The sequence below is a fragment of the Eucalyptus grandis genome, chromosome 11 (genome assembly GCF_016545825.1).
Source record: "Eucalyptus grandis isolate ANBG69807.140 chromosome 11, ASM1654582v1, whole genome shotgun sequence".
NCBI classification, from domain to species: Eukaryota; Viridiplantae; Streptophyta; class Magnoliopsida; order Myrtales; family Myrtaceae; genus Eucalyptus; species Eucalyptus grandis.
This window is the reverse complement of record NC_052622.1, coordinates 3,694,007-3,715,616: the sequence shown is the minus strand read 5'-3', so window position 1 is coordinate 3,715,616 and position 21,610 is coordinate 3,694,007. Positions and strand designations below refer to the sequence as shown.

The following is a 21,610-nucleotide window of genomic DNA, read 5'->3' as shown; positions in this document are numbered from 1 at the left end:
AAGTCCTGAGTTCGAAAGGTGGAGATCGAAGAATTGGCGAACGTGTTCGATAAGTTGGTCATAGGACGCCTCCCTTTTGTTTAGCGGTCTATTTTGTAGGCAATTCGGTGTTGTATATAAATCTATGTGTTTATAAGAAAGCTTGTTTGGTTGTGATTGATTGCCTGCTTTTCTATCTCAAGTTTAATGTTGTCAGGGGATTTGTTTCGCTTCCGCATGCATAATAAAATTGAATGGGTCGGTGACGTGTCATGGGAAGTTGCATTTCTATCGACCGAGTGGGATGTTCACGCGCTCGGAGGATCGGGGGCGTGACATCCCGTTTAAGTGGTATCAGAGCGGGTCTGTGAATGGAGTGATAAGGTGCGATTGTTTATGGGATAGTTAGTAAGAATGACTTTTAATTCATGCTGGTGCATGTGGCTGATAGTTGTTTGGTAAATTGTTTGGCGTGGATCACTCGAATTCTAATCTGGGATTATAATTGGGAAACAGGTTTCTGTAAAGATCCTGTAGATGAGTGATCAGGAGCAGAGGACTCCTAGAGAGAACCTTTTTTTTTTTTTTTTTTATCTTGGGAATTGGTTTGCTGTCGTAGATGCCTATGTCAGTTTTTTAGTAAATGCCAGCATTGTCTTAGTCTCGAGGAAGCGCGAGTCGAGGATAAATTGAATTGGTTTTTGGTCGAAGAGATAGAGAGATCGTTTACGTATTATTCACTTGAAATGACCATGTATGGAAATTTCTGACTCTGAGATGAGTAATTTCAAAACTTTCTTCAGGTTTTCCGATTAATGTCAGCATGAATTTTGGTTTTTGATCGTTGGTTTTCTTTTAGTGTGCTTAGTTGATTGCATTGGACACAGACGAATTGATTGACTTGATTATGTTTGACACTTAATTTGTAGATTAAGCCCCCTCCTACTTCTCCCGTGGATCGCTTTACTCAAGTACTTTCAGTTGGAATCAGAGGTTCAGCTCTTGGGCCACGGTTTGTTGCAGAGGCATTGGCCAAGTGTAAGGAGTGCTACAAGACCAGAAGATCTTTGTTTCGTATGTGTTTGCCTCTCTCGTACTTGGGCTAACATTTTAGTCACCGTCATGGATATTGAGTACACTAAGGATTGCGGTTGTGTCTAAAGAATCTATATTGGGTTGTTGATGCTAAGTGGCAACTGGGCAAGTTGAGTTGCGATAAACTACTTATGATGTTAAATTAACAGATTGATCTTTGTTTTCTTGTGATAGGAAGCGAGATGCATTTCTTTTCTATTCATCTGGTTTAATTATGTTGTGCTACGGATGCTTCCTGACCCTTCGCTATTGATTAAATAAGGTTTTGTCTTTTCTTCTTGCCAGTTTGATAAGCTTAGTGACACACAATGCCAGCCGGAGTCATAGTTGAAGTTCATCAAAAAGGCCTGGCAACAGGTTTTATTACTTAATTCAACTTAAATATGATTTATGTGATTTTCAGTTTGGAATGTAAATACGGCTGTTATGTAGGTTAAAATCTGATGGAGTGTTTTGATTTATTATCCCGACCTGCTTCGTGAAACTAAATTAGGCTCCTTTGATGTTTGCAGATAGTTGAGTGTAGGCGAGTGCTCAAGTGGACATATGCATATGGTTATTATCTACCAGAATATGATCATGCTAAGAAACAATTTTTTGAGTATTTGCAAGGTTTGTATTGGAGAGTAGGATTGTGGATAGACAATGGCCATGCATATCCTTCTTGTTTTCCTATTTACTTACATGAAATGGTTTCTTTACCAGGTGAGGCAGAGTCCAGATTGGAAAGGCTTCATCAGTGTGAAGAGAAGGAACTTCACCAGATCCTTAGTGATGAGAATCCTTCTAGTAACTTTAATGACTTCCGCACCAAGTTAGCTGGACTTACCAGGTATTTTCTTGTTAGATTCAATTTTCATAATTACTCGAGTAAAATATGTCTGGTACAAATTTCAATTGTGTCAGTCAATTTTATTTAGACTTGAGTCCCTAGATATCCATCTATGAAATGGGAAATAGTTAGGCTACAATTAAAAAAAAAAGTGTCTTGTAAAGGAGGGGGGATAGGCACTCTGTCATATACGCGAATGCCTGCCCATTTTGATTCTGAAAAGCACATGAAAATACTAATATTGGAATTGGTGATTACATTCCTTTCGCCAAAAAATGTGCTTTATCATTTCTAGAGAGAGCATGATATGTACCAATGAGCAGCTTCTTCCTGATAAATTAGTGTATATAATATTCCTACGCAATCTTCTTTTTGGCTTCATATATTATCTTACTTCCTTTTTATTAATAGTTGCTGCTGTGACCTGGATTCCATTATGTATATGTAGTGGTAGGTCGAGGATCCACTATCAGAGGCAACAAAGTACTTGAAGCGGCTTGAAAGGAGCTCACCTGATTCTTTGGAAACACACATTCTTTCGTTTGAAGTAAATATGAGAAAGCGGAAAACTTTGCTTGCTTTTCAGGTAATTTTGCCTGGGGTTACTTTGCTTCTTCTTTTTTCTTTTGTCCAGTGACTTTCTTACTCTTGAAACTTCTTGAAACATATTGTACGGAGTAACTTAATGACGAGCTGATAAATGTTCTGTTTCTTTTTCCTATATATGTGCCGCTTGCAATTTAATTTTCTACTTAACTCCATTTTAATATATGCATCTTTATATGCTGCTCTTTTCATAAACCCAGGCGGTGAAGCAGCTGCTCCGGTTGGACGCGGAAAGCCCTGACACACATAGGTGCCTGGTTAGTGTCTCTCTAGTTTGCACTCGAGATATTTTATCATTTTCATATGTCCTCTTAACTCCTTGGGTTGAGCTGTTGATATATTTGTCGCATCTTTTGGGTGTCTGTAAATTTTGATGCAAGTCATAGTATGTTGATCTGTGTTGCTGCTGCTTTTTCCTCAACTCTTTTCAGTGGTGGTCTATATTGTTTCCCCGGTTGCTAGAGACTTTGACAGCTTGGTGTTGTCCCTGATGGGTGCTTCTTATGCTGCAGTTAAAGTTTTTCCACGTAGTTAGTTCCATGGCTGCCCCAGCTACTGACTCCGAGAAACTTATTTGCACTGTATTAGAAGCTGAACGACCAGAAATCAGGTTCTTTACAACCTGTCTTTTGGACTTGCTATATCTTTCTTGTTTGTTTTTTCAATATGACAGTCTTTTAACACATACAATTGTTCATCTTGCAGTCATTTGCATGGGAAGTCTCTTTTAGAGGCAAATGAGTCATTCCTCGATAAGCATAAAGGTATCCTCAACATCAGACAATTTTCTTACGTGTGTTATAACATGTTCTAAGTGTGCTTGGTCTTTTTTTATTGTGTGTGCAGATTCCTTGATGCACAGGGCAGCTGCTGCAGAAATGCTGTATCTTTTGGAACCCAGCAATAAGAGCAAGGCTGTGAAATTAATTGAGGATTCAAGCAACAACTTGGTGCAAAGGTACTGTTTGGTGCAACGAAGGTCTACCATCTTCATTTCATTTGTTTTGGACTGTTTTACGCTGCCATCCCCTTGATAATCTGTTGAGCATGTCCACGTCATGTCGCATAGAAATGGAGCGCTTGGATCAGTTAAGGAATGGAAACTCAAGGATTGTAATGCGGTTCACAAGCTACTCTCCTCAGTTGTAGTTGATATGGATGCTGCATCAAGTAAGTTTTGATCTCGTCAACTGTTTTTGGTTAAAGTTATGCTTAAAATGTGGAGTATCTGTTGGAATAATTGGAGTAGCAGCAGTATAGGGTAGCAAGTGGGTGGCTGGGTGGGTGTGTGTTGGGGTGTGAGAGTCAGGGAGGGATCTCGTCGGTGAATTTCGTTACTGATGACCATTCTTCTATCCCTACTTCCTTATTGGCCTACTCATTTTACTGAATACAAAGATAGGATATTATGATTGGATAAAGCTAGATTTGACTTTTGAGATGGTGTCTCTGACACTTGTAAAATACATCTTAAACAGGATGGAAATTACGTTGTGCCGAATACTCCCCACACTCGACGTATTTTGAAGGAAGTCGCAGTTCTGCAGTTCTAAAGTCCTCGTACAACCAGATTTCTAGTAATCCTGAAAATGGAGTCAACCATCCTGCGGGTGGCATAAGCATGGATTCTCTTGCGCCAAATGGAAAACTGGAAGCTTTTAAGGACCTCTCTATCTAACAAGTGGAGTTGAAAGCTCATTTTGGGCAATGTAATTCTACATTCATCGGTATGCATGAGAGTTAGTTCACAGCAATAGCTGCGGCTTGGGAAATAGTTCGTTCAACCACTGGGGAAGTATCATTCATGGGGCCTTTTCCAGTTCATGGCCATTCTGTCGCTTTATTGGATTAGCATTTGCTTCTGTTCTTTTTGGCCTCCCTCTCCCTCTCATCTTGGAATTTGTTTTGCTAATTGTGTATAATCTTCCTCCACTTTCGTTTCCAGTCGGATTCATAGCCTTGTGTCTGTGGGCATGAATGAGAAAAGGTGGCGGGCTCCATGGGAATATGCATTAAACTAAGGTTTCCCTTTTTGCATTGTTAGTTTTACAATCTATAGGAGATCCCTGAGGTGGAGCCACAGGAGAAATTTTCGAGAACAGATGCTTCGTCAGCCTTAAGAACAAGTGGCCTCTGCAAACTCACTTCTGGAGACATGTTGTACTTCCCTTATTTATGTCCACCATTGTTTTTCCTTTGTTTAAACATTGCGTTATGTGAAAAATTTTGGAATGAGATGTTACAAATGATAGATTTTGCATCAATAAGACATGCTCTCCTGGGTTGGTTTTTGTTCTTCGTTTTCTAGTTTCAGGTCATGAAAGTTTTCTATTTTTGGTTAAAGTATGCAAGTGAGTGATTCGGGCCTTGGCTCTATGTTATCCTTGCTAATATGAACCTCCTAATTTATCTTCTTCTTTGGTTTTTTCATATCACTAATGAAATGGATGAAGACAAGTGGTCTCCTAATGGGTTGTTGTTGGAGAGGAGCCATATGTTTTGCTGGACTTGATCTTTTTTCTGGTACGGAAATTTCCCTAGATTGTAGGGAAAATGTTTTATTTTCTTTTTCTTTCTTCTAGTTTTCCCTCTTACAACCTTCAAAGAAATTATCTCTTGAGGCCTTTGGCAATTTCTCCTGCTTTTAAGTCGTCTGAAACTCTGAAAATAAATTTAGAAAATGCAAAAATAACGGTATGCCACTTTTGCTGTTTTCGCACCAAAATGAGAAGGTTGAAATTATGTAGCCTCATCTTGCTTCTTAGACCACAACCAGAATAGTAACATGAATGGCACGAAATATGTAAGTTCAAGGAAAAGCCATTTTTCTTCTTTTCTATGAGTCCCAAACCGACCACCTGCGCAATGTTCTCTCATATCTTGTGAGGGATGGTGCGGTTTGATCTTTGTGTACGCACCGTGTACGCACCTTAAAAGTTATGCATTTGTATCACTTTTAAAAATGAATATTACTTGTATTGCCTATAAAAAATTATGAATAAGAGATTTTTAACATTCATAAAAATATTTAGACATGCATAATTGCAAGGGATGGAGAGAACTTTTCATGAACTAATTATTTGAATTGATATAATTGATTAATATTAAAAAATATTTTCCAAATCTATGAAACAAACAGAATATAAAACAAAACCAAAGACTAAATTGCTATTGCTCTATCCATTATCAGTTTTTGTCCATCACGTTCTTCCAAATTCTATTGCTCATCTGTCTTCAATCTTTTTATTTAAAAGAGGAAAGATAAAAACTAAGTTGTTCTCTGCAAATATCAGCAATTTTTTAGCATATTGCTACAACTTTGATTACGCACTATGCTAGCTATTTCTTGATCAGCCTTGGGTAACTGTCTGTAAAAGCAATAGTACTGAGGTCCTCCGTTTATCTTAAGCATGCCCACTCTAGGGCTCCAAAATAGAACATGACACGATGAATAGTTACAGTTTATCGCAATTTACGTGATTAAATACACCATGTGCTGTATTTTCGAACAAGCTATATACATGATTACCATTATCCCGATATAGGATCTGTGCGCAAAGATTCCTTTGCCATTGCAGCACCCCCAGATCGTTTCACGGGACCCGGCGTATGAGCCGAGCATTCAACTTCGACCTCACATTTACATGTCCTGAGAAGGTGGGACCACTCCCAAGCAAGAAATTCACTTCTCCATAGTGTAGTGTAGCAATGGTAAATCCTCCGACGCGTCGCAAGAGAACCTCTTTGCAGATATAACCTCTTGCTACCTGTGCCAAGTCAATACACGTCTCTGCGAAGAGGCCCTGTTTCATCGTAAGCCCGATGAGCAAACATTGTAGTTGGCACATTGATGGGCAGCTCCCTTATGCAAATTCTTGAGCTACTTGAAACTCGTCCTCAGTTCTAGCTGTCTCTGTTAGATTGCGAAAGCCCACTGCTCTCGCTAATCTCACTTTTACAGGGGGCATGAAGCATTGATCTTTAACCATTTATCAATGCACTCAACGTGGAAGACATTGATCTTTTAGTTCATCGTTATCTGCATATCTTGACAAGCAAATACAGCAAACCTGCACAAATACAATGGCAACATCACTTTGTCTGCTTGAAGATAAATATCATGCCTAGCTGCCGATAGTAAGCATTTGCCACTTGCTGCTATCATGATAGTTTCACCATGTTAACGAACATATAAGCAGATGTGAGGCGAGGCCTTTCTTTTTAGGACGCGAAATCAAATGCTGGCCCCACATTATAGGTCAAAATTCAGCAGGAGGGTGCTTGAACTCCAGAATTGGAATGGGAGGACATAAGTGGGTTTTATGCTTACCGCGTCTTCTCCCAACAAGAAACGCTCCTTTTCTGTCCCTGGAGCCAAGACCCAGCCTTCACTTCCTCCTGTGTTAAATTCCTCGCCATCAGCATTTAAGTCTTGCTTCACCTTGAATTTGTAGATAGGAAGAGCATTGATAGATTCTGAGGTGGCTCCTCTTGTCTGCGAAAAGTCTTCTCGGATGCCCAGAACAGACATTATGCAAGGTAGGCAGCAACAAATTGTCGCACATAGTATAAAAGGCATGGCATATCCAATACAGCTAAAAGTTAGAAATACTATCATAACCTGCAAAAGGGCCACAACACATATATTTCATCAAGCACAGCAATTACATGTATAGACAGAACAGAACAGCATCCCTATAAATTGGTACCTATACAGTTTTGGAGCATCAGAAGGTGAAGAGTGACCTCCAAAAATCCACACATTGCCGACAACAAACCATACAGCAAAATAACAGTCTAAGGCCATCTTGAAATGGTCCACCAGCCCACTAATTCTGCAAAAACGAAATTAGCTGTTGATTCCATCTATCATAGATTGTACAGACTAGGTTATTCTGAATATGCCAATAATCCCACAACGTGCAAATTGAAATTCAATTTGAATAGATGAGAAGCAATCATCATCCATGAGCAGCATAAGAAACGATTGAACTTTGCCGTGAACTCAGAGTGTCTGCAATTTGGCCATTCCATGATGCCGATTCTTCAGAATGTTGATTTGCCTCATCTGAGGACTGTGCAACAGAGATAGCTGTATAAGATCTAGGCTCTGATTGACTGCTATGAGAAGTCCCTCGATGGGATCGACTGGACTGCTGATCACTACCACGGTTGCCAGAATGATAACGCCAGTAAAGAATAGGCAGCGTTGCCACACAACCAGATGCATAACCTACAACCCATGCAAATAGTGGAGCCTCAGGATTTTCATGTCTTGACTATGACAAAACCACTATGGATGCTATAATTTGACCCACGGTGACAACTAACTCCACTGAAATCTATAGTCCAGAATTCAATGGACTTGTTCGATGCTGGTGGTAATCATCACTCCTTCTCGTGCTAGAGGAATTCACGGAGTTCGATCTGTTTGATGAATTTACAGTTGTTTGATCGGCAGGGGCTGGCATGCTAGGCGAAAGTCCATCCTGCGTTGCTGATCACCATGAGATGCTGTCAATGAGGCATCCCCATTTCTCTCTACATCAATTATGTGCTGATGACCACTACTACTCTCCACTTGTTCCATTAGCAAAGGATACCAATCTATCTGACTATCTCTATGTCGTTCGGGAACTCCAACATCCATCTAAGTCGACCAAAAGACAAACCTATATGGCAGGAGTGTCCAACATTGTAAGTTAAAAGTCACGAGCTTCCTGTCTTATTGAACTTGCTCCAATGAATAATAGCTCCAAAAACATACGAAAATTTTATCATCTGCAACAAAACTCCTGACACTTGGCATTCGGCAAATGTCAACAAATAAACCGATCGTCAAGCTTCTCTTCTAAGAATCCTCTAGAATAGGAGCAATAGATATCATTATTATCATTACCACGAGCTCATTAAACTCAGGAAACAGCAATTAAAGAAGAACAGCGAAATTGCAGAGGCGAATGCGTTTTCCTGAGTAACACTGTCCACTCCTTTTGATGACAACGACATCAGAGACGATTATCCGACGCTATTGAAAAAAAAAAGAGGGAGAGGGAGAAGACGTCTTAATCTTATTGTGGCTTCCAAAAGCGGCCACTTGAAATCTCTTAAAAAAAGTGAAAGTTATGCGAGGTGGAGTGACATCCATATAAATAGACAAATTGCTCATTATTTTGGTAATAGATTATTGTCTAGAAATGAAAAAGAAAAAAAGATGTAAATAGTGAAGCAATGAGGCAGCAATAAAATAGGTCACTTGTCAACCCCCATGCATTATATTAAATTAAAATATTATTACATCCATTGTTGGTCTAGAAAATAGTTTGCACATTCCCGATTAAGAGTTGACACGCGGAATAATTCACTCACAAAAATAACTCCAAACACACACGCCACTTATTCACGGTAAATATGTATTGAGGTTTTAACATCGACTATGCTTCCAGCAATAATCCATTAAATTACTAGGTTATTTGGCTAACAATTTTTCTATATTTAGTTTAATATATTGAAATAATAAGACCAAACAGATAATATATTCGGATGTTCAAAATTTTTACCCATGGGGGTTAATTAGGAATGCCAACTATTTAATAAAATATTGAAAATATTATTATTCCGTAGTATCAAGAGAATGTAAATAAATAAATAAAGTCAAAGTCATGCGACGGTGGAGTAAAAGCAATCAAATCATTAAAGAGAGAAAAAAACATTTTTATTTATTATAATAATAGGTAATAGTGTAGAATGAAAACGAAAAAAATATAAATAAAAAAAAAAGGGTAAAAGCATGCGACAACACCTATCTAATGTGCCATTGCTCCAGGAGGCCTCCACGTAGCACCCGAGTTGTCTATTCCACCGTCCATCTCGCTAACAAGACGGACGGAAAAAAAACCCCGGACCCCACCTGAGAAAATATTAGGTACGTGAGATGCTCCAACCTGGCAAATAAGAAGGCGGTGTGAGCGCAAAACGTATGTGTTAAATGGATGGATAAGGGATTTCCTATATTAGGTTAAATATATATGTGTTTCGATAATACAAGTTGAGTCAAGTATGTATCATTAAATTTACGTAATATGAAAATGGGTTATGATTAATATAATCGACCCATTTTTTACTCGATCCACTCATTTAACAGCCCTATTAAAAAGTGAAAGTTAAGTGAGGTTGAGTGGCAAAATAGCTCTTTATTTTATTAATAGGTTATAGTTTAAAATTGAAAAGGAAAACGATATAAAAATATGAAAGCATGTGATGGCAATCTCCATGCATTATACAGAATTAAGATTTTATTAGGTCCATTATTGATGTATAAAATAATTTGCAAATTCACATTAGGTGTTAATATGCGGAAAAATTCGATTATAAAGATAACTCCAAACACATACGTTCCTCACTTACGGTAAATGTGTAATGAGGTTTTAACATCGACTATGTACCTAGCAATAATCCATTAAATTATTAGGTTATTTGATTAACAATTTTTCTTTATTTGGTTTAATACATCAAATAAGACCAAACAGAAAATATATTTGGATGTTTATAATATCTACGCATGGGGATTAATTTAAACAATGCTAATATTATTTCATGGAATCAAAGGAGGAAAAATAAATAGAAAAGTCAAAGTTATGTGAGGTGATTTGTCAAAAAAGAAAAAAAAAAAACAGGTTATGTAAGGGGGAGTAAAAACAAATCTTTAAAGAGGGAAATATCATTTTTGTTTATTTTATATGGAATCTCTCTTGCAAGAACAATGCATAAGGTCAATCTATGCCCTCACATTTGGAAACTAATCAAGTTCATCCCCACGAGATATCTATAAGCAAACACCTGCAACAGTGTTGCACGCGCAGATCACTCACAAACAACATTTCTATTCTGATCAAGACCTCGACGCAATAGTATGTACTTGCAAAAAGTTAGGAGATTTCACCAATAACCTGAGCTGATATCTAACCAAACCATCTGGGTTTGCCACCGAGAGAGAAAGAGAGAGAGACCTTTTCTGCGGCAACGGTGACAATCGATCCTTCCGCTCCCACGGCAGACGACGCAAGGGGGTTCCGGCTTCTTTCGAGCCTCCCTGTGCACGTTCGACTGCGACCATCACAACCATGAAACGCCAGAATCAGTGCGAATTTAGGGCAGGAAGGTGGAACGCGTCATACAAAGAGGGTCACCTCGAGAGACAAAAAGAGGAACTTGCCTCCGTCCTGACGACCCAAGAAGGCTTAGAGAGAGAAAGCGCGGGCCTCCGAAGGTTGCCCGAACCTCACTACCCACAAGCAGGGGAAAAACGTGCGAGGATGCAGGGAATCGAGCGGAGGCGATGGTCTGAGTGGTCGCGTCGGAGGGAGGGAGGAGTCGAATTGCGAGCTTCTGCGTCCTCCGTTTCAGAAGATCGAAATAGGAACAAACCCAGATGAGGAGAAGAATCGAGCGGAGGAAACAAACCCAGATTTTTCGTTGGCGGATCTGAAGTCGGCGTCGTCGTGGGGCTCTCGGGAGAGTGAGCGTGAGGACTGGAGCGTGAGCGTTTCTGGAGGAGCTGCAAGGAAAACCTTGATTTTGTTCTTTTAGAAAGGGGTAAATTTGGGTTTCTGATGATTTTTTTAGGGTAAAAAAGGAACTCCACAAAATTTTATTAATGGGCCACGTGCCGATCCTCCATGGACTACATATAGCACGGAGTCTCGTCTCTCTTTCCCTCTTCCTCGAACCGAGCCCTAGACATCTCCAGTTCGCTCATCAGCATATCGTTCGAAAATTCGAGTTCTTCGCTTCACCGTCTTGGCAATTTCGGTGTGCTTGGAGCAGACCGGGACGAGGGACGCCGTCTCGGACGACCTCGTGCTCGAGGAGCTCGGTCTTGACGGGCTTCGGCGGCGGCGGAGGAGTCCCAGCCTTAGGCGATTTCTGGAGGCCCATCGCCGTCTTCACTTTGCCGGCTACCATAGGTACCAAACCTACTCCTCTCTCTGTCTCTCTCTCGTGGGTATTTCGAAACAGAATTATTTGCTAATAGCCACAGAGCATGATTTAATTGATTCTAAATGGAGCACTACTAGCTAATGACCTCGCAACTGGTCAAGTACATTGCAAGTTTGCCACCTGCTGTGCAAGGTTGTATTCTCAATTGAGGAAGAACTTAATGCTAAAACCAAGTTTTTCAGCCTAGTGGAATTTGCTCTAAGACCGTAAACTTTGATGCTTTCTGCATAGCTCACTGGGCTTATTCATGCCATTCTTCTAATCGCAATTGTGGGAACTGTTTCCTTGGAAATGTGTTGTTAGTATTGCTGTGTATGAGTAATGTGAATTGATATATCCTTAACTTGTTTGTAAAAGAAAGAAAGAACTTTGAGTTTGGTGAGTTTTGGTCAAGACTTTGCTATAGAGATTTGCTAACTTTGTAGAAATACCAAGGCCAGGTGGGTTCAATGCTGTGCTTTCTTGACTTTGCTCGTGGAACTGTTTCTTGATTTATGGATGGCTCAAAATCGGTCTATATTTAACCAAAAACTAAATTTAGAACCCATTTTGTTAGGAACGCAAATATATGAAGAGAAAATTAAAGAAGAAAAACAAGCGAAAATTTGTACATGGAAAACCCTTTCAAAATCAGAAAGGGAAAACCACAGTGCTGCACTAAGCAATCGCTCCACTAGAAGTATTAGTGTTACAAGCTTTAATGTTACTACTATAAAAGATATTGCCCCAATACATAATTGAAATTATATGTATGCCATTAGTGGCAATAGAAGCTCTATTATCTGCTTTAACATATCAGATGGCTGACCTACTGGGAATTACCTGCCCACAACAAATTGTTTCTACCCTCGAATATTGTTTTTTTTCTATCGGACTCCACAACTCCATCATATTTCATGATTTATGGTTAGCGGATCGAACTTTCTATTATCAAGATTTCTTTATAAGTATTTCAATCTATAGATTTTTATATTTTTTGCTTTATTTGCTGATTTTTTTTTTTTTTGTTAATTTTCTTTTTTAATTTGATGTGAAGTTTTTATCCAAGCAATACATACACGTGAAGAGCTTAACATGGGTTAAATGAGTGGGTAAGGGTTTTCCTAGAATGTGTTAAATTTTAATGGGTTTTGGTAATATGGATTGGGTCGGGTATGGATCATTAAATTTGCATTGCATGGAAATGGGTCAATATGGGTTGGATGATTTTCAACTCGACCCATACTTGATCTGACCCACCCATTTGACGACCCCACTAAAAGGTGAAAGTTATGTGTGCTGGGTGGCATCCATATAAATTGACAAATTGTTCTTTATTTTGGTAATAGGTTATTGTTTTGAAATGAAAGGGAAACAATATAAAAATGTGGAAGCTTGAGATGGCAATCTCCTTGCATTGTATAAAATTAAGATTTTATTAGGTCCATTGCCGATGAAAAAAATAGTTTACACATTCATGATTAGGCATTGACATGTGGAAGAACTCGGTTACAATGATAACTCTAAACATACATGCACTCATTCACGGTAAATGTGCAATGGGTTTTAACACTGACTATGTATATAATAATAATCCATTAATTCCAGGTTATTTGGTTAGCTATTTTTCTTTTTTTTCTTTTTTTGGTTTAATATATTAAATTATAAAACGAAACAGATAATATATCCAGATGTTTGAAATTTTCACGCATGGGATTTAATTTGGATAATGCTGATTATTTATTAAAATATTGAAGATATATTATTTCGTAGAATCTAAGGAGGAAAAATAAATGGAAAAGTCAAAGTTATGTGAGGTGGAGTAAAAACAATCAAATCTTTAAAGAGGGAAAAATCATTTTTATTTATTTCAGTAATAGGTTATGGTGTAGAATGTAAAAAGAAGATATGAAAAAGTGAAAGCATTTAATAACAATTCTTCATGAGGCCTCCATGTAGCACCCGAGTTTCCTATTCATGTGGCTAAAGATGCTACAAAACGTTAGTTGAAATAGGTTTTGGGACAACAAGGAGTCCACTGGACTTTCACAAGTTAGTAATCTATGGCAATTCTAGTTGGAGATGCTAATGTGGCAAGGGTTCATGAATGGAGTACAGTGCAATAAAATAAAGCATACCTGTATCTTCCAACACTGATGTTGATAATAATTCAAGACATTGACCAATTCCAAGTCTCTCTTTGTCTCTCTCTTATAGGAAAACATAATGAAATGATTAAGAAAAGACAGATGTTTACTGCATGCATTCTCAGCAACTGTTCTGTTGTCTCTGTGGTAGAGTTGCTCTTGGTTCTTCATCAAATGTTGTTCATTCCCATTTACAACACCTGACCTATGTCTTTGTTTCTTTAGGAATTAGATCTCCGCCTTCGGCAAAAGAAACTCTGTGCTCGATTCCTGGATGCTGACCAGTGCTTCAGAATCTCAAGAACATCTTCTTAGTTCTACTTTTGATGTGCTTCTTTGCCACTTACATGCATCTGAATCTTCTTTCTCTGTCCTAACTGGTACATTGCCACGTCTTCATCTTTGCAATCTTCCATATGTAAGAATCAAAGACTCACCCACTGAACATCCTTATTTAACTGGACTACTTTTTGTAGGATATTGATAGCAGCAATGCCTAGAGAAAGGGATCCATTGTGGAGGTACGTGATGTGACTGGGTGCAAACACATGGAAGTGCAATTTCTGCGAATGTCAGTATAGTGGAGGAGCTTCAAGGATCAAGGCTCACCTCGCTGGAATTGCACGACATGGTATTAGACCATGTGAGAAAGTTAGTTTGTTAGTAAGAACAGAAGCCACGGACCATCTGATGACTAAATAACTGGACTTGAGTGACCAAGGTGTATTTGATGAAAGGATACAAGGAAATGTTATAACAGTTCCAACCATCACAGCCAATCTGCCAAATGTGGAGGGAAGAATGAGCTTACAATTTCAACAAGGTTTGCATTTCCAAATTACCGCAGAAAATTAGCATTTTAGCAAAGTAAAATTTTTTTTTATCGATCTGATCTTAATTATGGATTTAGGTTTACATTAATTTTTTGATGTCTAAACATCCATTTCACGGCACGCCAAAGCAACCAGCTTCCCTGCGCCCTAAACTTCAAAATGTTCCTAAAGCCAGCTATATGAATCTGATTAATGCCATCGTATATCTCAATCAATCATCAGGCATGCCTTCTTTCCCATTGGAAGGCGCAACTAGTTACTCTAGTGCATCTACCCCGCCAAATTCATTCTTTACTTGTTCGCCAAGTGACCAGGTGTCTTTTTTTACCATGTTGACCTTGAGACATTAGATGCACAATAGAATCCAAGTGCGCCATTGCCATCACAGAACTGCCAGCTCCTTGATAACACTCTCCAGATTCCAGAGCTTATCATAGATACAATAGGCCCATCAACATCAGAAGGTCTAAAATTATCGATCTATATTAAACGGGTCTTGTAATGAGCGTCTTGTCTTACTTGTTAAGTATACTTAATGAAGGAGATATTCTTATTCTCAATGCATGGATTACACATATTAGAAGAGAGACAGTTTATTGAAAATTACAAACTTTCCTTTATTGAGTGTATAACAAGTGTTGCGAGGGAACTTATTAACAAAGTCCATATTAAATTTATCATTCACTTGGTCTCTTTGTAAACCCCATGTTGCTTTGTCATGGTGAGTAAGAATGTTTTGATTAGAGTCTAATGCATGAATGGCTTATAAATTAGGGATGCAGAAACACGCACTAGCAGGGGCATCATTATCCCAGTATGATCAAACCACTGTCCTGCATTCTCATGAACCACTTCCAAGCTGCAATGAAGAATGTGAAACTGAAACCAGTTCACCTCTTATGCAAGAAGCAATGGAAATTTATCCTGTGTCTCCAACACAATTTTGGCAATTGCCAAAGGATGCAGCAAATTTTGTCAACACATCATCATCAAAAGGTATGCCTTGATGGACCTAAATAGATACTGCCGTTCTGAATGAATCATAGATATTCCTATATTATCTTAATCGAGTGAGCATTGATGTTTTCTTTAGCATAACTCAAATTCATCTCTTTCGATATCACCTTGTCTTCAAATTATAGTGGTATCATTGCATATTCTATAGGTCCGATATCACTATCTTTCTACAGCATGGTTTCTTTCATCAACATATTAACTTATATGCATGTTGATTCTTGCTGTGGATCTTTTTCGTGATCAAGTCTGTATGTTTTGACCTGCGGCTTGATTTGAAAGTCCAGTGCTAATTGATCTTTCAATTAAATATTTTATCCAGTCAGCTTTGGTACCCCTCAACATTGAAGTGTTAAAATGCCAATGCATTAATCATGAGACAAGGAACGTGGAGTAGAATCCAGCCGTGCCATCATCATCATGGAAAAACCCACTTAATCACACTTCACCCACAAGCTCTAATGAACATGGATCCATGTATCACATCATCATCATCACAAGCTTCAAATAATGCTTCTCTACCTCATATTCCACCTTGTGGAACAAGCCTGATAGGCCTACCGTATCACCAGGTCTATGTTTATCTAAAAATTAATCCTTATGTATTAATGTTACATTTAATCCTTATGTATTAGCATGACATTATAACCGGGCAGCAAGAATGCTATCTAAGGACTCTTGACTTATTGAATTTTGAAATTGCAGAATTAGATATGAACAAGGGTGCGTCAATGATGAGTCATTTAGACACAGATGACAACTTTGAAGAGAAAAGAGCTTTGAAAAGAAAATTACGACTCTGTAGCAGAGAAGTTGACATAAGGGATGAGTCAGAAATTGCTGCGTTTCTATCCCTAAAAGACAACTTCCTGAAAGGACCATTTGAGGAAAGAAAAACCAAGGCCACAAAACTGGTAGAAACAAAGATGGTGGGAGAGGCATTTCAGAGGAATACTGCAAAGATTTTGGAGTACCTAGGAGGGAATCAAGTGTCCCGATTAGGCATTTATGGAATGGGGGGTGTTGGTAAAACAACTATTATGGTGCATGTACATAATAGACTCTTGGAAGAAGCAAACTATGGCAATGTGTTGTGGATAACTATGTCACAAGATTTTAACACATACAAATTGCAGGATGACATTTGGAGGGAAATAGGTTTGGGCAGACTAGAGGAAATGGATGTGAGGAAACGAGCAGCAAAGTTGTCCAATTGTTTAATGGGAAGAGGGAAGTCTACAATAATCCTCGATGACGTGTGGGAATGCTTTGATCTTGAAGAGGTGGGAATCCCTGTTAAAGCAGATGCACTTAAGTTGGTTTTAATCACTCGATCCTTTGGTGTATGCTGCCAAATGCATTGTCAAGTAAAGATAAAAATTGAACCTCTATATCAAGAAGAAGCGGAGCATTTATTTTTGGAGGAGCTTGGATCTGAAGTGGCACTTGATTTGGAAATTCGAGCAATTGTGAAGTCCATTGTTAAGGAATGTGCTGGCTTGCCACTTGGAGTCATCACGATTGCAAGAAGCATGCGAGGAGCAACCAATGTGTTTCAATGGAGGGATGTCTTGGAAAAATTGAAAGAATCAGATATGGGGCTAAGGGATATGGAAATGAAGGTCTTAAGGAATCTAGAAATCAGTTACGATCTCCTTAGAGATCATGAAGTTCAGCAGTGTTTCTTATCTTGTGCACTTTATCTAGAAGATAAATTGATTGATAAGTTGAAGTTGATAGAATTCTTTATTGACCAAGGATTGATTGATGGATTGAATACGAGGAAGAAACAAGATGACAGAGGCCTTGCCATTAAGAACAAACTTGGAAAATGTTTGCTTATTGGAAGATCATGATAGCAAAGTCAAGATGTACAATTTGATTAGAGACATGGCATTGCACATCATGGGTGCGACTTCCCTTGTAAAAGTAGGAAAGGGATTGACTAGGATTCCACAAAAGGAATATTGGATGGATGCATTGGAGAAAGTTTCTCTGATGGAGAATCACACTGGAGAATTTCCGTTGGACATGTCACCAAACTGTCCTAAACTATCAACTCTTCTATTGAATAATAGCTTGTCGTATGGTGTGGCCATCCCTGATTCTTTCTTCAAACATTTATGGAAGTTGAAGGTTCTAAACCTGAGTGGATGTAAAGTAAGAGAACTTCCAGATTCCATCTCAAACTTGGTAAACTTGAGGGCACTATTGCTTACAGGTTGTTCGGAATTGCGTCATATTCCTTGTTTAGGGAAGCTCACATCTTTAAGAAAGTTGGATGCTAGTGGCTGTGTTTGTCTTGAAGCACTCGAGGATGTGGGAATGTTGGTGAACTTGAGATACCTTGACCTAACTAATACATGTATAAAGAGACTACCCAACAGTCAACTGGGGAGTTTGCTAAACTTGCAATATCTTAAAGTTGAGGCAGTAGTAAATGGAGAAGACATTACAAATTTGCGGGCATTAGAGATACTTGAATGCTTCTTTGAAGATGTGGATGATTTCAATAAGTGTGTGAGGGTTATTGAATAGAGTAATGACCCTCCTTATTACGAGCTCAAAGTGGATCAAGAAGAACCAAAGTTTCATGTGAAAGTAAGTTATGCTGCTAGATTTGGGAATTGTGAGAGGAGTGTCCACATTCGTAAGTGGAGTCATTCTATTGCGAGTGTGGGAGGGGACTACATTGGCATTTGTATTTTGATTCCCCTAGATGTGCGGACATTGGCAGGGAAAGAGTGCGACGGTATAACAAATTTGTCTGGCATGGGTCAGCTTGGAAACCTTGAGTTGCTAAACATAGACGTATGGAAAAACTTACAGGTGCTCTGTGGAGGACAAGATAAAATAATAAATATCCCTTACTTCCTTACCCATCTTTCCTTCCCAAGCCTTAGGGTTTTGAAAATATCTCGATGTCTGAAACTGAAGTATCTCTTTTGTTATGGGTCTGAATTCTGCCTTCCGCTTCTCCGTAAGATTCGAATATCTCATTGCGAGGAAATAATGGGGATAATGGCAGCAGTTACATCACTACCACCCCATCTACACCCAGCCTTCCCTAGTCTAACAGAGATAGGAAATATTAAGCCATGTTTTATTAGTTTTACCTGATAAACTTTTTCATCTCCCCTGCCTGATTAACAAAAACATTATTTGATTTCGAGTTTAGCGTGGAATTACTTTTAATTTTACTAAAATTTGATATACCATATTGTTCATTAAGAAAACCAGGTCCATGGGGGGCTTCATGACCCTAGATGGGACGTATGTGTGGGTTCATATAATAACCTTCTTTGGGAAGCGAACTCTATATGTTCTTCCTATGTGAATTCTAGCTAATCCATTTAATCATCCCTTAACCATATCACTGGTTTTCTGTAGAATATTCACCAAAGAAGGCTGCGATACATGCTAACTAAATATACTTGCGAGTTTCCTCTTTGACTCCGTTATGAATCCCTCTGCTTTCCTCGCATCACACTCAGTTGCAAGTAGTTTTTGTTTGTGGTCATTGCATTTAGAAGTCAGTCCGCTTTTGGCTTGCCGAAATTCAACTTTTTATTTCCCAATCGTAGCAAATTTTTATTGTCTTGCAATAGATTTACTTTGATTGGAAATCGATCAACTTTTCGAGAAAATATTGAAGGGGCTATCATATGGTCTTCAATGTTACCTTAGATCCAATTTAAAATATCAAAAGAAAATGGGACAATTATAGGGCAAGTTCTAAAACTTATCACTAATGCACTTGAGTTTTAAAACTTTTATTTCATGCATTCAAGTCTTGAAACTAACCACTGGGATTCGCCCTAGTGGCCACTCTTCCAACATGGAAGGGGGAGGTGAGAGGTTCAAATCTCCACATTCTTGGGGGGGATGGGATGGGGACGTGTAAGTTTCGGGAGTGAGTTTCGATCTCGCACGCCCGCAAGAGACATGGCAAAAATCCGAGTGAGTGTAACAGGAATGAGTAGGACTAACAAAAAAAAAAGTCTTGAACGGCAAATTTAATGTACTTGTGTCTTTGACAATTTCATGGATTTTAAGAGGCCGAGGTTGGATCTTTCTTTTATTGTTAATTTATTGATATATATCATCTTTCTTTGAATAAAAATCGAAACGGGAGAAATCACTCGTGTTATGATCTAAACAACACATAATTTTTTGTTTTATTTTTCAATCATAAGTCGTCGTTAATAAAAAAAAAAAAAAGCACATTTTAAATTTTACATCCACTATAACCTAACAGAGCTAATGGGAGGATTAAAGTGAATCAAGGTAACAGGTAAATATCTATTTGATATCTAAATTTTCACTATTTATTTATCCCAAAAAAATTAGGGACCACCCTTGGCCCCTAACAAAAACAATTTTCAGTAAATTACATAGCATACAGATATTAGAAATACTTGCATTTATAGTAATAGAATTTATTAAAGAGTTACACTAAATACCCCAAACCTGATACATCTCGTGTAATTTATTCCAACTAATTTTTGATCACTAAAACCCTAAACGTGTACACATTTAACAAATTTACCCCAAACGGGTACACTTGTGATAAATTTACCCTTTGTTAATTTCCATTAAATTTTACTGTCAAATTATTAAGTTAAATGTCACGCTTTACAATTTTTGTGATTTTTTTGTGGTATTAATCTAATTTAACATGTGATATATTTGTAATAAATGTACAAGTTTAAGATTTTTGACGGTCGAATAAATTAGTTTGGGGTAATACCAATTTAGATTTTTTTATGGTTAATTGAGGTAAATTTGTCATAGGTGTATCAATTTAGGATTTTTTTATTGTTAAAAAAATAATTTGTGGTAAATTTATCACACGTGTAGGTTTTTTAGGGTATTAACTATTTATTAAAACATACTTTTTCTGCTGCTTTGTTTATGACCAATTCCTCAAAAAAAAAAAAAAACATACTTCCTTTTAAAAAAATTAATAATTTTTTAAAAGGAAAAGAAAGAAAGAGGGCTTTTCTTCCTTCTCAGCCCAGACCCCCATCGTTTTTGTCTCTCTTCTTCTCTCCCTCACGCACGCGTAGGAGGCAAAAAAACGGCGTGGACAAAAGTCGGCTGGTAGAGGGCGTGCTAGCCACGAGTTCGGAGGCTGACTTAGGCGAAATGGACCTAACTTGGTCAGGAGATAGGTGGTGGTAGGGGTCAAGGGAGAGATCTCTTGAAAAAGAGAGGGGGCTGACCATTCGGAAAAGGGAGAGGGAAGCAGAGGGAGGGACTGAGAGAAAGCGAGACACAGAGCCGAGCTTCGGTTTCGCCTTCTGGCCGTCGTTGTTGAGCCTGTTAGGGATCTCGCGGACGTACGCTCCAACGCCTGTGTTATTTTATTTTATTTTATTTTATCTACGGACCCAGGCTGGTCGGCTTTGGTTTTCACGCACGCCAAGTTTCTCGTGCTCGTATTGTTTATGCTGGGTGTTTGTTGATTATGGATGTATTAGGCTTGGGCCTGTGCCTCAAATGCTTGTTGTGCTTCATGTCAGTCGACACCCACCAAGGGTTCGATAAAATGTATAAGCTAAATCCATGCTCTTTCTGTTCTTCTCCGGTCATGACTGGCTGTGAAAGTAAGTGGCTGGTGGTTGCTGGTAATATGGCAATTGTTATAGCTGATGGCCGAGAATTAGCGACGGTGGCATAAGAGTATTATCGGTGTGAGGTTTGAGTGTTTCCGGTTTAGGGAAGCTTTAGGTACTAATCTATAGATGTGAAAACTCCATCGCGGAAGAGATTGGAGGTGGGGAGTTCCGGGAGCAGGGAACCGAGCATGAAAGATAAGGGAAGGCCGCAGGCGTTTCAGGCGTGTGCTCGAAGGAGACGACGTTGAGGAGCAGTTGTGGCATTGGAAAATTTGATGAGGGGAGAGTAGTGGGCTTTGGGCTCATTTAGACTTCGTGAGCCTTGGACTTGAAGTGTTAGTTTTGGTGATTGGGGCTTCGTCTATGCTACAAGGGTGGTGAGTTCAGGCTTTAGCTATAGTTTGGTGAGTTGGGCCTGGTTTAGTTAATTGGGTTTGGATCTAATCTTGTTTGGGCTGGGTTTGAATTTTGTGAAGTGGGTTCGGTTAAGTGGACTTGACTTCG

General features: G+C 38.7%; 2 protein-coding genes and 1 pseudogene across 5 annotated transcripts; 2 read left to right on the top strand and 1 right to left on the bottom strand.

Annotated features, from left to right (window-relative positions):
- Window positions 1–1,349: 1,349 nt before the first annotated feature.
- LOC104429829 (N-terminal acetyltransferase A complex auxiliary subunit NAA15-like) lies at window positions 1,350–4,529 on the top strand. 2 transcript variants are annotated; one of them, XM_039304557.1, is made up of 10 exons: window positions 1,350–1,431; window positions 1,587–1,686; window positions 1,780–1,906; window positions 2,355–2,492; window positions 2,713–2,769; window positions 3,025–3,122; window positions 3,218–3,276; window positions 3,359–3,470; window positions 3,582–3,682; window positions 3,991–4,529. In XM_039304557.1, the coding sequence occupies exons 4-10, from the start codon at window positions 2,460–2,462 to the stop codon at window positions 4,188–4,190; spliced, it is 660 nt and encodes a 219-aa protein (XP_039160491.1). In that variant the 5' UTR covers window positions 1,350–1,431; window positions 1,587–1,686; window positions 1,780–1,906; window positions 2,355–2,459; the 3' UTR covers window positions 4,191–4,529. The 2 variants fall into 2 exon arrangements, with proteins under 2 accessions (XP_039160491.1, XP_039160492.1); XM_039304558.1 differs by lacking the exon at window positions 3,582–3,682 and having other exon boundaries at window positions 3,991–4,183.
- A 1,212-nt stretch (window positions 4,530–5,741) lies between these two features.
- On the bottom strand, window positions 5,742–9,407 carry LOC104429832 (annotated as a pseudogene).
- A 1,011-nt stretch (window positions 9,408–10,418) lies between these two features.
- On the top strand, window positions 10,419–18,274 carry LOC104429827 (probable disease resistance protein At4g27220). Of its 3 annotated transcripts, none has more exons than XM_039304399.1 (5): window positions 10,419–11,478; window positions 13,864–14,018; window positions 14,115–14,461; window positions 15,246–15,467; window positions 16,191–18,274. In XM_039304399.1, the coding sequence occupies exons 3-5, from the start codon at window positions 14,440–14,442 to the stop codon at window positions 17,339–17,341; spliced, it is 1,395 nt and encodes a 464-aa protein (XP_039160333.1). In that variant the 5' UTR covers window positions 10,419–11,478; window positions 13,864–14,018; window positions 14,115–14,439; the 3' UTR covers window positions 17,342–18,274. The 3 variants fall into 3 exon arrangements, with proteins under 3 accessions (XP_039160333.1, XP_039160335.1, XP_039160334.1); XM_039304401.1 differs by having other exon boundaries at window positions 15,808–18,274; XM_039304400.1 differs by lacking the exon at window positions 13,864–14,018.
- Window positions 18,275–21,610: the final 3,336 nt, after the last annotated feature.